Source organism: Populus trichocarpa, chromosome 10 (genome assembly GCF_000002775.5).
Source record: "Populus trichocarpa isolate Nisqually-1 chromosome 10, P.trichocarpa_v4.1, whole genome shotgun sequence".
In the NCBI taxonomy this organism is placed as follows: Eukaryota; Viridiplantae; Streptophyta; class Magnoliopsida; order Malpighiales; family Salicaceae; genus Populus; species Populus trichocarpa.
Genome location: NC_037294.2, coordinates 976,611 through 991,397, shown reverse-complemented (window position 1 = coordinate 991,397; position 14,787 = coordinate 976,611). Strand labels below are relative to the sequence as shown.

Genomic DNA, 14,787 nt, shown 5'->3' with positions numbered 1-14,787 from the left:
GGATGGAACAATCTTACTGGTTCAATTCCATATGATTTTGAGCAACTCACTGAGTTGGTTTCACTTGATCTCTCTAGAAACTTCTATCTAAGTCTAGAACCAATTTTTTTTGACAAGAATCACTTCATCGAATAGAATTGCTCATCTTCATTCCATTGAGGATATAATATAATAAACTCCATCGATCGGTCATGCTTTAAACAGTGTGGAGGATAGAACTCAGCTGTGGTCAAAGCCTTAACAAAGACATATATATATATATATATATATATATATATATATATATATATATATGAAGTTATTGGATGATGCATACTGTTAATACCACATTTCTGCATGTTTTGTTGTTATTAAACAGGTAAAGCACAAAACCCTTATCATATGTGGTGAGAAAGATCAGATTGTGAGCTACAAGCTTGTAGTGGTAATATCCTAATCATATCTATTTTTCTTTTAGAAGTTGTCATCACTGTTCTATCTACTTGGAAACATTGTTGTCCTTGTTCGTAAAGCTTACTTTGCCTTGCGTCTAAATCTATTAAACTTACCAGCCCTTAATGCTAGTTCACTACTGTAAGTTTACCTACGTCAAGGCTATTAGGTAGGGTTTTCTTCCTAATGTCTTCACCGAATTTAATGCAGAAATTGCACTCTGAACTATCTAATGCAATTATTCGAGAAGTATATGACTCCGGCCATCTCCCTCATGTGGATAATCCCCAATGGGTTGCGAAATTGATTGCTAATTTTGCTGAAGATGACGCTGGTGTTGATGCCAAGAGCCCATTTTGCTTGGCTCAGGTGACGGCTTCACGCGGATAGAAAGGTTCATGGTAGTGTGGGGCATGTAATGATGAAATAGTTACCCTCAGAGATCTCATTTTGGGTTATGTAAATATGTCTTTGGTTGCACCTAATTCCTTGACGAATATGTCCTCTTCTTTGTCATCTCTTTCCCTTGGGGGTTGTGGATTGCAGGGGAAATTCCCGGGTTACATCTTTCTCCTCCGAGCTTGGTAATCTTACACAGCTCATTTATTTAGACCTCTCAATTAACAATTTAAGCGGTGAGATCCTATGTCACTTGAAACCTTGTACACCTCCATTCCTTGCTTCTCGGTTCTAATAATTTTATGGGTCAAGTTTCAGATTTTTTTTTTGGGTAGCCTAGTCAATCTTTCATGTTTAGATTTATTAAATAATCAACTAATAGGCCCTATCCATTCTCAATTAAAGACCCTTTCAAATCTACAATATCTATATTTATACGTTAATTTGTTCAATGGAACAATACCATCCTTTTTGTCTGCTCTTCCTTCTTTATATTATCTTGATTTGAGCAATAACCACTTGCACGGTACAATCCCAAGTTTGGTTTTCAAACAACAGAACTTGGAAGTCCTTATTCTTGCGTCCAATAGTGGATTGACAGGTGAGATTTCTTCTTCTATTTGCAAGCTGAGATTCCTTCAGGTCCTGGACTTGTCCAACAACAGCTTGAGTGGTTCTCCGCCACAATGTTTGGGGAACTTCAGCAACATGCTCTCAGTTTTGCATCTAGGCATGAACAATCTTCAAGGCACCATCCCTTCAACATTTTCAAAGGATAATAGCTTGGAATATCTCAACCTCAATGGAAATGAATTAGAAGGGAAAATACCACCGTCTATCATCAATTGCACAATGTTGGAATCTTGATCTTGGCAACAACAAGATTGAGGATGCATTTCCCTACTTTCTAGAAACGCTTCCAAAGCTGCAAATTCTTGTCCTAAAATCGAATAAACTCCAAGGTTTTGTGAAGGGTCCAACTGCACATAATTCCTTCTCTAAATTACAGATTCTTGACATCTCTGACAATGATTTTAGTGGGTCATTGCCAACTGGGTATTTCAATAGTCTTGAAGCAATGATGGCCTCGGATCAAAACATGATTTACATGAATGCAACAAATTACTCTAGCTATGTCTATTCCATAGAAATGACATGGAAAGGTGTAGAAATTGAGTTTCCAAAGATACAAAGTACCATCAGAATACTCGATTTGTCAAAAAACAATTTCACTGGAGAGATTCCAAAGGTGATCGGAAAGCTTAAAGCACTCCAACAACTCAACCTTTCTCATAATTCCCTTACAGGTCAAATCCAATCATCATTAGGAAATTTGACCAATTTGGAATCATTAGATCTATCTTCAAATTTGCTTACCGGAAGGATTCCAACGCAGCTGGGGGGTCTAACATTTCTTGCAATCCTAAACCTTTCACATAACCAGTTCGAGGGGCGTATACCAAGTGGAGAGCAGTTCAACACCTTTACTGTAACCTCATTTGAAGGAAACTTGGGTTTATGTGGATTTCAAGTACTAAAAGAATGCTACGGTGATGAGGCACCATCATTCCTGCCATCAAGCTTTGATGAAGGAGATGATTCAACATTGTTTGGAGATGGATTTGGATGGAAAGCTTTGACAATGGGGTATGGATGTGGGTTTGTGTTCGGAGTTGCAACAGGATACGATGTGTTTAGAACAAAAAAACCTTCATGGTTTTTTAGGATGGTTGAAGGTATATGGAATCTCAAGAGCAAGAAAACAAAGAAGAATGTTGGCAGATGTGGTGCTAGAAGAAACTAGATAATGCAATTGATATTTTCTAGTAAGTTTTGCGAGTATTTGAGTTTTCAAATTTTATGTTCACAGTTCTTGTTAGGCTATCTTTTCTCTATAATTTTTTTGATCAGTCTTACCTTTTTAATTTTACAGTACAAACAAGATATCAAGTGGATTTGACATTTAAACAACACTAGAGTGGCAGATTCATGGTATTGGATTCCCTTCACAAACAAGATATCAAATGGTTTGGGTGTTACTTCGGCGAAAAAGATTCCATGTATGTAATAGGTCAAGCAAGCAATAGCTTGTGTTAACTATAAAATCATTTATGTTTTATTGAGTTACGAACATTTGCTTATTCTTGATCATTTGCTTATTCTTGATCACTTAATTCAATCTCCCTTTCTGGGAGTATTTTGAGATTTATAGTGTTATGAACAAATTGCTCTACAAACCAGCGAGTAACTTAAAAGAACAACACTCGACTGACAAATTCAGTTCTCATAACAGCAGCCATATTTGCAAGCAAAATAAAGTAATTCTGATAACTTGCAAGTCATAAATAACAATTAAAAGAGTAACAAACCCATCTCAACAGGTACAAACAATGTTCCGCAACTCTTACACAGAGCCAAAATCATCAACAAAATCAGTCAACATTGGTGATTGGCAAGTTTATATCTAAAGCAAAAGAAAAGCTTTCGATTCATGCACTGAAATCGAAGAACTGAAAAGCAAGCAGCATGTCCATTCATGCACTGAAATTCCAGTAAGCAAGCAAGCCGATATATTAAGCACGAAGTCAGAGTTCTTGATGTTCTCAATTAAAAAAAAAGCACATTGAACATAATGGTTAAACCCTGCTAATTTCCTCACTGACCCAAGATTGGGTAGTTTTAGATTGAATGGACATAATTGGGTGCTGAAGATGGTTTTTGTTGTTGCATTTTATCTTCTTTGATTGGATGTGGGTATATAGTAATCATTCAATACAATAGAGAAAGATGTTCTCATAATGTCATGTGTTTGCACAACTTATTCTAGGTTCCTCTTGGTGATTCAGTTTTAGTTGATCAGGTATCCCAATTTCAAGGGCCTGAGGAAGACGCCAGAGGATTGCTTCATCGAGTTCTGAAGGTCGGTTGGTTGTAGCAAGTACCATCTTCACTAAAACACCCAAATCCCCCAATCCCAGAGACCTAAACTCCAACCCACCAGTTCAAAAGTTCAACAAACAACTCAATCTGTTTCAACTCCATTCATCCCAGCAAAACTGGAAACTTAATCCCATCTCATTCGGCACAAGCAATCACTCCCCTATATCCCAAACACCGATTAAAGCACCTATCTACACTAAAAAACTCAAAACCCCCCAATCCCTATTCCCTACATCTCTCATTGCAATATCAACCTCAACCCCGCTATCGCACACAAAATTCAAACTTTTGCAGATAAATGACAATTTAAGCATATAATAAAACCAATAGCACATAATAAAAACAAAGCCTATATGCCATTAACTAACCCTATAGTCAAAATTCACAAAATTCTTCGTTCCATTATCTGACCATATAACCAAGATTCACAAAATCCTTCAAAACTCCAAAAAAAAAAAAAAAAACAAATAAAAAAATGCAAAAAAAAAAATGCAAACTTTTCAACAAAAACAAAAACTTTGACACCTCATAAGGGTTTGTTTGGATAAGGGGACGAACCAAACACTTAGCGATTTCCTTCTTATGTTCAATGACACATTTATCATTCATTTAAATTATTTTCATTAACATTCATTAGTGTTTGGTTACTATTTTTTCAGTACGGATAAAAATGTTTTTCATTGGAGGGATAAAAAAACATAAAATAAATCAATTTGTGGAGTGAATTTAACTGATGCAGGATATATAGAAATACCTCACAGCAACAAAAATACCAATATTTTGATCATTTTACAATCTCATTCATCGGAGTAAGATCCATTAGATAAGCAGGCTACGGTGCCCTGTTTTTCAAAGTTAATAGAGCATCCAACAAAATCTTGCTGCTAATAAAGATGTTCATTAAGGACAAGCTAGGAATGCTCAATCTTAGTTAAGAATGTTCACAAAGTACTACCTTGCTTTCATTATCAGAGTGAAACTAAATTTCACTCAACATAATTTGCTTCAATTATCAGAGAGGTCCATATAACAATACCCCCTTTTGTGGACCAAGAAGTTTCCAATGCGAGAAGAGCTCAGGTTTCCGCAGAGGAAGAACCACCAGTTCATACAATGCTTACTTGATAGATTCCAATCCTCCAATTGATTCAAAAATAAAAATACACAATTACAGCATATTGATAAACCATTAAACCGACCATAAATTCTAAAGCCTCTATTCCAATCAATTACATTTTCAACATGAGAACATGGCCATATTGGATAGTATTTAGAGGATAGGCTGTATTGTTACAAAGCATTTGCAATCAGAAAGTTTCATAATTGAAATGTTGGTTTTCGAATCCTAATTTCATCATAATAATCCAATTACAATCGATTTGATGTATTCAAAGTAATTTAATAATATTTTTTAATATTAATCTCAAAATTTGAATATAATAAACAACTTTATTAGTTTTTTTTCCATTTGTCAGAAAACACACCAAGAACTTCAACCATAGTTTTGAAATCCGACCCGGTCATCGACCCGGTCAAATGATCGGGTCACGGGTCAGATGGGTTGACCCGGGTCAACCAAAAAAAAAAACACTGCAGATAATTATTCAATTAAGTGAGCCATACAGAAAATGGTAAACATTAAGTCGCATAGCCAACTGCCAAAAAGTCTAGCTGGAAACTTAAGCTTCATGTCCTTTTATTTGACAGAGTATTTGAAGCTAAAACTCACTGTAATGCTTAGGATTTCTCTTCCAAGGTTACATAGGTACTGGTTTACAGGTTGTCTGTGGCACTTAAAACATGATGCAAAAGGAGCAGAAAGAAAATAATGACACAAGGCAGTGGTCATTATTTGTCTGTGGCCGAACTCAGGAGACTACCCGGCGGAGCACCACCAAATGAAGAGAGTTATCACAAGCCTGAGACGACTTCTACTACTTTGCCAGCTTCGAATCCTTAGACAAGAGCTAGGACGGATTGAATCGAAAGCTTTCTTCTTTTTGGCTTAACAGTGATATGAGACAAAAAGAATAAAAGAAAGAGTAGTTGCAATACTACCAGGAAGAGGCAGCAGGTGCAATAGGCCGGGACGCGGAGGTCGAAGGAAGAGAAGAGGGAGCGACGGGAAGTCCTCTGCTTCTCTGTCAAGATGTCCTCTGCGATCAGCTGGGTTTCAATTAGGTTTGCAAATTGTAAGTTTTGGAACTGATATTGCTTTGTTCTTCTTGTCTTCAGTTTTTAGCGTTTTGGCCTTTTAAAAGGCCAAAACGACGTTGTTTAATAACTGGCAATATAAAAAAAAAATTGACCGAGTCTTACCTGGGTTTGACCGGGTGGAACGGGTCCCGGGTCGACCCGCCGGGTCGACCGGGTTTCCCCGGACCAATTCCCAAGCGGGTTTTTGCCTCCACCCGGACCGGTCCCAAGCCCGGGTCGACCTGCCGGGTCGGTCCGGGTTTTAAAACACTGACTTCAACACAAAAAATACAATGAGCACCACGCTGCAGGCGTCTGAATGAAGTCCACTGGCGTCTCCCACGCGCTAGCAGCCTCCCACGTTCTTAGGTATATTTCAACCGAATTCGATGGCAAAGCAAAACAGAATCAGTTTATAAATGATGCATGCAATAACATATCTAAAATTGCTAAGAAACTATACCTTTCTAATTAGCATTGCCAAGGTGATGTGTAGCTGCCACCTCACGTTCAGAGCTATAGACTATTGTGGTGGGTTCAGTATAAGTTGCCAATTTTTCCAACCTTCCATTGACGTTGGCAATAGTGGAGTCCATAGAGTTGTCACTAACCTCCTTAATCCATCTCTGACAAACTCCCTATGGAATTTGAGTTTGTAAAAATTCAAGGTATCCTCACAGTACTTGAATTGTCGAGTAATAGTTTCACCGGTGAGATTCCAAAATTGATTGGAAAGCTTAAAGGACTCCAACAACTTAACCTCTCTCACAATTACCTTACTGGTCATATCCAATCATCATTAGGAATTTTGATCAGTCTAGAATCATTAGATCTATCTTCAAATTTGTTCACTGGAAGGATTCCTATACAGTTGGTAGATCTAACATTTCTTCAAGTCTTAGACCTTTCACATAACCAGCTTGAAGGACCCATACCCAAAAGAAAGCAGTTCAACACGTTTGATCATCGCTCATTCGAAGGAAACTCGGGTTTGTGTGGATTGTCTGCATGAGCTGTACGTGAGGTGTAATATATTAGACTGATTCTAGAATCTGCAATTATTCCTAGAAATCTGGTAGTGATCGACAATCTTGTATAGGAATATTTAGTTTAGGAATATTTAGTTTTCCTTATAATAGGTTGTTTCCTTTCTTGGAAGGTATAATTGTATATATATATGGCCTCCTAACGTTGAGAAGAATAGAGAAGTAACGAATTATTCTCACAATATTACTCTGTTTTACATGGATTTCCAATGCCAGACGAATGTAGCAATGGCGAGGCACCACCATTACCGCCATCAAACTTTATTGCAGGAGATGATTCAACATTGTTTGAAGATGGGTTTGGATGGAAACCTGTGGCAATTGGGTATGGATGTGGGTTTATGTTTGGAGTCATAATGGGATATGTTGTGTTTAAAACAAGAAGACCTGCATGGTTTCTGAAAATGGTTGAAGATCAATGGAGTCTTAATGCAAGCAGAACAAAGAAGAATGCTAGTAGAAATGGTGCAAGAAGAAACTAAACAATGCAGTCAGTATCTTCAAAGTTCGTTCTGTAAGTTGTTTCCTTTCTGATTTTATAAGTAATCATAACTACAGATATATATTGTTTTTATTGCAGTATTATTTCAATAAAGGTTGTGCCTTTCATAGTGTTGAAGATTGGAGTTGACATTGGAACAACACTAAAGTGGCAGATTCATAGTGTTGAAGATAACAGTACTAATAATTAAATACTACTAATAATGCCTTTCTTTATTTCTAATCTCTCCCAATTATACTTCGAATCCTGTAAGGCCAGCCAACATGGGGTTTTCACAACTGTGCCTCTCTCAATCTCTCTCTTTCATTCTGTTTCTCTTCCATTTCCATTCAACAATTTCTTTCTCTTCTTCTTCTCAAATCACTCCTCCTCCTCCTCTTCTTCTTCTCATTTGTGTGCTCATCACCAATCTCTTTCTCTCCATCAATTCAAACAATCCTCTTTAGGTTTTTTCTATCAAATTTTATTCTCATTCTTTCTATTTCTATCAAATTCATTGGAGTGAGATCCATTAGATAAGGAAGCTACAATGCCCTGATTTTTAAAGTAAATAGAGCATCCAACAAAATCTTGCTGCTAATATAGTTTCCGCAGATGAAGAATCACCAGTTCATACAAAGCTTGCTTGATAGATTCCAATCCTCCAATTGATTCAAATTCCACATCTATGTGATCAGGATTTCTAACATCACATGCTATGACATCCTGTTCAAAAATAAAAATACTTTATAAATGATGCATGCAATAATGCTTAACACACATACAATAACATAGTTAAAATTGCTGAGAAACTATACCATTCTACCCACTCCAAATACTTAGAAATTTTAGTTTCCAAGAAACAAAAAACTTCAATATCATTGGACCTAACATACTTTTGTGCAGGCAGCCCCCCTTCTACAAAGACTGCCTAAATCTCTGTAATTCTATGGTAGCATCTGCTTAAGATTAGAATAAAACTCATAACCTTGGGGCACCAGAGCAAGAACTCAGAGGGAGTCCAACCATTCCTTCTATATATTTCATATCAATCTGCCTCCGAATATGTTCAGCATCCAAACCATCATTAGTATCTCTATGAATACCTAAAACCTTGCCAAGGTGATGTGTAGCTGCCACCTCACGTTCAGAGCTATAGACTATTGTGGGTTCAGTATCAGCTGCCAGTTTTTCCAACCTTCCATTGACGTTGGCAATAGTGGAGTCCATAGAGTTGTCACTAACCTCCTTATCCATCTCTGTCAAACTGCCTCTGGCAATAAGAAACCTAACCTTATACTTTTTCCTCCTAGAAACAATTCCTAATGATACCTGAGAACGATCCTGTTTTCCACGCTTCTTTCTTCTCCCTCTTGCCAGAGAGTTGGTTTTTTTCCAAATTGCCGTAGATTTCATTAGAATTCAGAAAATTTGTAGAAAAGGTGTCTCGCTCTTACTGCACACCTGACACTTTCTTTCGTGTGATTAGGATTAAACTACCCTGCATCTAACTTTATCTATAGCTCAGAGCTGACAACATGGTTTAAGATTGTGCAAAAACTCAAGAACTCATGAGAATACTACATATTATATTAAAGATAAAGGATAATATAGAGTATTTTTTTTGGAATAATTCGATATATTGAAAGGGCTAACCAGAAGATAGCCAAAAAAAGTCACAAAAACAAAAAACAAATACAAAAGAAAAGAAAAGGAGAGTCAACAAATACAAACCGAAAAAAAGAAGAAAAGAACATCAAGATTGGAGAAACTGATACATCATGCTTAAAGCCTTGTTTTGGTGTTTGACCAATCTATAATACCTTCAGGTCCCATAGTTAAAGTAGTGCCAGTAGCCATGAAGAACTTATCGACAGACTTGAGCCAATTTGAGAGGCGATAAAGAATTAAGGAGAAACTGTCTTCGAAGGTCGCAGCTCCATCATTGAAGATTACTTTGTTCCTCATAAGCCATATACTCCAGCTAACACAACAAGAGAGCATAGACCAAGCCTTACGCTGGAATTTTCCAAATACTAGGTTGGGCCACTGATGTAAAAGATCATCCACACAGCAGGGAAGGCAACCACTAATACCCCACCAATCCAAGAATTTCATCCATAATTTCCACACTGGTCTACAATGAAGGAGAAGATGATTTGAAGTTTCAATCTCATTTTCACAAAAGATGCAAAAGGCTTGATCAAATCGGATTATATTGCGGCAAAGTAAGAAATCCTTAGTGCATAATCTATTCTGAACAGCTAGCCAAAGAAAAGATTGAACCTTAGGAGGGACCCCTTTTTGCCATATCGAAGCCTTAAAAGTTCTAAGCCCTGGATTCACAATTCTGTCAATTAGTAAAGAACAAGTTTTAACTGTATAACCCCCATCTGTTGAAAAGGACCAAACTTTCTTATCTGTTGTTGTTGCCTTTAGCCGAAAGCTTTCTAGAGATGAGAGAAGGGAGACAACCTGCTCAGTTTCAAAGAGAAACAATTGTCTCCTCCAAGCTAACTCCCACTTCCATTCCCCTTGCTCCCAATTTCCCATATCAGCAATTGTGGCATTTGGTTTAGTGGAAAGAATATAGAGTCGTGGGTAAATGACTTTCAATGGAGAGCTGTTAATCCAAGCATCAGACCAAAACCGAGTGAGATAGCCATTTCCCACTACAAATCTGCAATTATTGGCTAAAGCTGAGGAGACAGAGTCTGTTGAAGTCATGAGGGATGAGATGTCTCTCCAGATACAAGACAATCTTCTATTAAAAATAGGAAAATCATTTTCAAATACCGGCTTGAATTTGGTGATTACCATCTTCTTCCATAGCTCATTACCAGGAAGAGATAGCCTCCAAATCCACTTGAAGAGCATTGCTTTATTCTTGGCTATCAATGACCCAATCCCAAGGCCACCCCTATCCTTATCTCTAACAACCACACTCCATTGGACTTTGCAAATTTTTCTCATTTTTACAGTTCCGGACCATAAGAATTTGCGTTGGATTGAAGTAAGTAAGCGACACACACCTTTTGGCATAAGGAAGATGGACATGAAGTACAAAGGAAGGGAGTTCAACACACTTTTGATAAGGCAAATGCGACCGGCCATGCTTAACATTCTCCCTTTCCACGAGGTGAGTTTCTTTCGAAACTTATCAATGATGGGTTTCCATGTTGAAATCCTTCTAGGATTAGACCCCAAAGGCATACCCAGATAGTTACATGGAAGAGAATCATGCCTGCAGAAAACTGATTTTGCGAACTCATCCAAGCAAGAGTCATCAACATTTATTCCTATAAGAGAACTCTTAAAAAAATTAATGTGCAAGCCTGAGCATAGAGCAAACCACCTTAAGACTCTTTTAACTGACTGAAGGGCATGCAAACTAGCTAGCATAAAGACAAGAGTGTCATCTGCATATTGTAGGTGACTTAAAAAGTTATTAGAGCCAAAATCAATACCCCGAAAGATGTTGGAGTTTGCCGCACGTTGAAAGAGAACAGATAGTCCTTCGGCAGCAATATTAAAGAGAAAGGGGGATAGGGGATCACCTTGCCTAATACCTCGCCCCACTTTGAATTCTGGGGAAGGAGAGCCATTGACTAAAACTGAAACCTGACCAGTAGACAAGCAGGAGGAAATCCACCCTCTCCATTTAATACCAAAACCCATGTAAGTCATCACCTCATCAATGCAGTCCCATAAAACTGAATCAAAAGCTTTTTGGAAGTCAACCTTGAATATGAGACCTGATCTGCGACTGCTTTTTAGATCATAAACCACTTCATTAGCTACCATAAAACCATCAACAATTTGTCTGTCTGCTATAAAAGCAGTCTGATTATCACTAATCAAGCTGCCTATTACTTCCTTTAGTCTGCTGGACAAAATCTTCGCAATAATCTTGTAAATACCATGGATCAAACTAATTGGGCGATACTCTTTGAATTCCGAGGTAACCTTTTTTTTCGGCACCAATGTGATATAGGAGAGGTTAACCCCTTTTGGCATAGACCCTGTTCTAAAGAATTCAGTGATAAGGTCAAATAAGTCTTCAGCAATAAAATCCCAAGCGAGCTTATAGAATTTAAAATTAAAACCGTCTGGACCAGGACTCTTAGAACCATCACAATCCCACACACATCATTTAATTTCATCAGAGGTCACCTCTCGCTCTAGCCAAAGAGACAACTGTGAATTTAACATTTTAAAACCTACAGGACCCATCTCTGCTTTCTTCCCAATTGGAGCTTTATACAGATTGTAAAAATAATCAACAGCAGCGGATTTGATTTCTGGTAGAGACCGAAGTTCAACCCCCTTGTCGCACGTCAAAATCCGCGCGGCGTCCGCTGGCGATTATTTATTATTTGTGTTTTGCTTGGTTCTTTGGAGTCGCCACCTAGTATTATGGTCACTAGGAACCTATGGTCTGCGAGAGTCTGAGTAAGGGACTGGTTGTGCAAGGGGAAGACGCATCACCCCCAGTGCACCCTACCTAAGGTAAGCTGCATTGTTTGTTTGATTATTCTTTCTAGGTCGAAGTTCTATTGGTCTTTTCTAAGGTTCAAGGCAGATCTCCCTTCATGAGGGAGTCTCTACCTCATTGGGTTAAATCCTAACCATTCTAAAGTCTAAATTTTTAAAATTGCTTTTATTTACACCTTGTATCTTTAATACCCGAGAGTGTACTTTATCGTGTAATTTTACACCCCACAAATATTAAAGTCTACATTCGAATCCTAGAAAAAAAAGTTGAAATAAAAGTTTTTGACATTTTGGCCAAACCCTAACAGATGATCATAAACTAGTTATGATATCCATTTTTTGGATTTTTAAAACGTGAGAAAGATGCAATTTTTTTTATTTTTAAAAGAAAACATGCTTGGAAAATTCTTTAGGACTTGGCCGTATGCAATAAATTTTTTTTGAATATTTTTGAGAAAACCGGGCATTTTAATACCGGACTTGTATCTTATCATGTAAGTATACAACCCAATATTAAGCAAACTTGGTAGGAAAATATTTAAGAAAATCACAAATTTTTTGAAATGATTTTTTGAAATTTTTTTGAATTTTTTTTTGAATTTTTTTGATTTTTTTTTTTAATACATAATAATTAATTAAATTTATTAAATCTGTGGGCCGGTCCGGCCCAAACAGTTGGTCCGGTCCAGGACCCTTGGGTTGGGCCGGTCTCGGCCCAACAGGTCCCTCTCTCTTTTTTTCCGGGCTGGGCCAGAACCGGCCCGGCCCAAGCAAGTGGCTAATTAATTAGCCGCTGCATGCAGAAACGAATTCTGCATGCAGCCACGGTGAAAGGAAAAGGAAGGCGTAGCAGGGGAGGGGCGAGTTACCTGGCGTGGAGAGAGTCGGCGGCCTAGCTGGTGGTACACGGTGTAACTGAAGGTGGTGAGGCCGGCGGCTTGCACTGTTCACGGCTGGAAGAAGAAGGAGCAGATTCCTGCAGAGGAGAAGGAAAGCTCACGGCTGGAGCTGTTGGTGTGACTGGGGAAGGAGATGCTACTCTGGCTGCTGCTGGTAGGAGTGAAAGCTTCTGGGCAAGGTGGTGGCTGTTGGCTCTGCTGTCGCCGCTGCTGCTGTAGTACCGGTGGCAGAGGAGGAGATTTTACAGAGGAGAGAGAGAGAAAAGTGGTGCAACTGTCACGTGAGATGGTTTTGTGGCTACTGGAGGTGGGGATGATGGCGAGAAGCTAGGTGATGAAGGTGATGGTGGCTGAAGGCCACGGTGGAGAGAGAAAGCAGAAAAAATGATTGTTTGCAGAAAAATGGGTGCAGAAGGCTGGTTTTCGGCCAACTTTGAGCTCGTTTTTTTCCCTCTCCCTGAGCATGAAAATTGCTCCTATTTATAGGGCTGGAAAGAGGGCAATATTGTCTTCAATGGGGGAAAAATATCAGCCCTTGATTCGACCTGAGCGATCCAAACCGTTGGCTCAAAGTGGGCACCTCGAACTGCCAAATTTGCAGACTGCCCGAGGTGCACACTTTGGGCCAATAAACGAAGCCGTTTCAAACCTTTTCGACCCGACCGGACCATTCTCGAGGATAAAGGTGTTTCAGTTGGACATGTTGGTGCATGCTTTGTCGAATTTGGGGTACAAACGAGGCAGCAGACAAGGCTTGAAGTTGGCCACTCGGGCAGCTCAGTGGAGAAGAAGATGAACAGTACTAGGCGACGCGTCGCCTGGTCCTGCCCCTTTTTTTTTTTTTTTTTTTTTTTTTACGCATGAAACGGCGTCGTTTTTCACAAAACGCGCCGTTTCATTTAAATGAAAAACTGGCGCCAAAGTGCCAGATTTCACATCAATCCTTCATCTTGCGCGCGTTTTGTGTTTTGGTCCTTGGTTTCAAATTGCTTCAATTAAGTCCCTAATTGGCCCCAAAACTTCAATTTTCTTGCAATTTGACCCCTGATTTTGTCAATTAACTTGGTAAAAATTAAATTTGGTCTCTTAAAATTCCAATCTTCTCCATTAAGCCCAAATTAGGCTCCCAAACTTAAGTTTTCACCAATTAAGCCCCAAATAAAATTAATTTGACCCATTTAAAGTATAATTAAGTCCTTGCACTTAATTAAATCCTTCATTTGGACCTAAAATAATTCTTAAACATAATTAAAATTTAATTTGGCCTATGATTAAATCAAATTGGCCTATTAAAAATTTAATTATGTTATTGGACTTAATTTTTATGCAAATTTGTCCAATAATCATTTAATTTGACCTTGAATTTGCATTTTTTCCTCCGATTTTGGGCACAATGGGGCGCCGAAAGGCCTTGAATTTCCTCCGAAAATTGCAGATTGATTTTTGCCTATTTTGTCTATTTTTCTTGATCAGCTTTCTCCACATTGCCAGCTTTTATTTTATTTTTTTGATTTTTATTTTTTAAAAAAAGTGAATTTTGGGGAATCACCCAAAATTGGGTGATGACAGTTGCCCCCCTCTTTACAATGCTTATGATAAAAAGTCTCGTAAGAGACTTTAGATAGTAAGCATTGTAAAGAAGAAAAACAAGGATGAGATATGATTGACTCATCTCGTTGAGGAATGATGAATCCTCTTGAGGGTTAGAAAGCGCACTCGAAAAGGGGTAGGGTTAGAAAGACACACTACCTAAAAGGTTAGGACTCGAAGGAGCTCTTAAAAAGAGGCAAGGGTTGGATAACGCACTACCTAAGAGGTGAGGGCTCGAAGGCACATTCAAAAGAGGAGGCAGGGTTAGAAAACACGCTACCTAAGGTGGTTGATGGCTCTAAGGCGCACT

The 14,787-nt window shown here is 38.4% G+C and overlaps 2 protein-coding genes across 2 annotated transcripts; one reads left to right on the top strand and one right to left on the bottom strand.

Annotated features, from left to right (window-relative positions):
- The first annotated feature begins 897 nt into the window (after nucleotides 1–897).
- Nucleotides 898–7,495, top strand: LOC112328847 (receptor-like protein 9DC3). Its single transcript, XM_052456256.1, has 5 exons — nucleotides 898–1,016; nucleotides 1,341–1,548; nucleotides 1,649–2,605; nucleotides 3,659–3,755; nucleotides 7,230–7,495. The coding sequence occupies exons 1-5, from the start codon at nucleotides 898–900 to the stop codon at nucleotides 7,493–7,495; spliced, it is 1,647 nt and encodes a 548-aa protein (XP_052312216.1).
- Nucleotides 7,496–8,475: 980 nt separating this feature from the next.
- Nucleotides 8,476–11,511, bottom strand: LOC112328846 (uncharacterized). Its single transcript, XM_052456255.1, has 2 exons — nucleotides 9,318–11,511; nucleotides 8,476–8,864 (listed from the first exon to the last, which is right to left on the bottom strand). The coding sequence occupies exons 1-2, from the start codon at nucleotides 11,509–11,511 to the stop codon at nucleotides 8,476–8,478; spliced, it is 2,583 nt and encodes an 860-aa protein (XP_052312215.1).
- Between the last annotated feature and the right edge of the window lie 3,276 nt (nucleotides 11,512–14,787).

Bases quoted from the DNA above. Each gene is read 5' to 3' on its own strand.
- LOC112328847 (XM_052456256.1), top strand. From the start codon at position 898: ATGTCTTTGGTTGCACCTAATTCCTTGACGAATATGTCCTCTTCTTTG. The intron at 1,549-1,648 runs GTTTTGCATCTA...GAAATGAATTAG, and splicing joins ACTTCAGCAACATGCTCTCA to AAGGGAAAATACCACCGTCT. The intron at 3,756-7,229 runs GTTGGTTGTAGC...TTCCAATGCCAG, and splicing joins TCATCGAGTTCTGAAGGTCG to ACGAATGTAGCAATGGCGAG.
- LOC112328846 (XM_052456255.1), bottom strand. From the start codon at position 11,511: ATGCCAAAAGGGGTTAACCTCTCCTATATCACATTGGTGCCGAAAAAA. The intron at 8,865-9,317 runs GTATTATAGATT...CTCTGGCAAGAG, and splicing joins TTTAACTATGGGACCTGAAG to GGAGAAGAAAGAAGCGTGGA.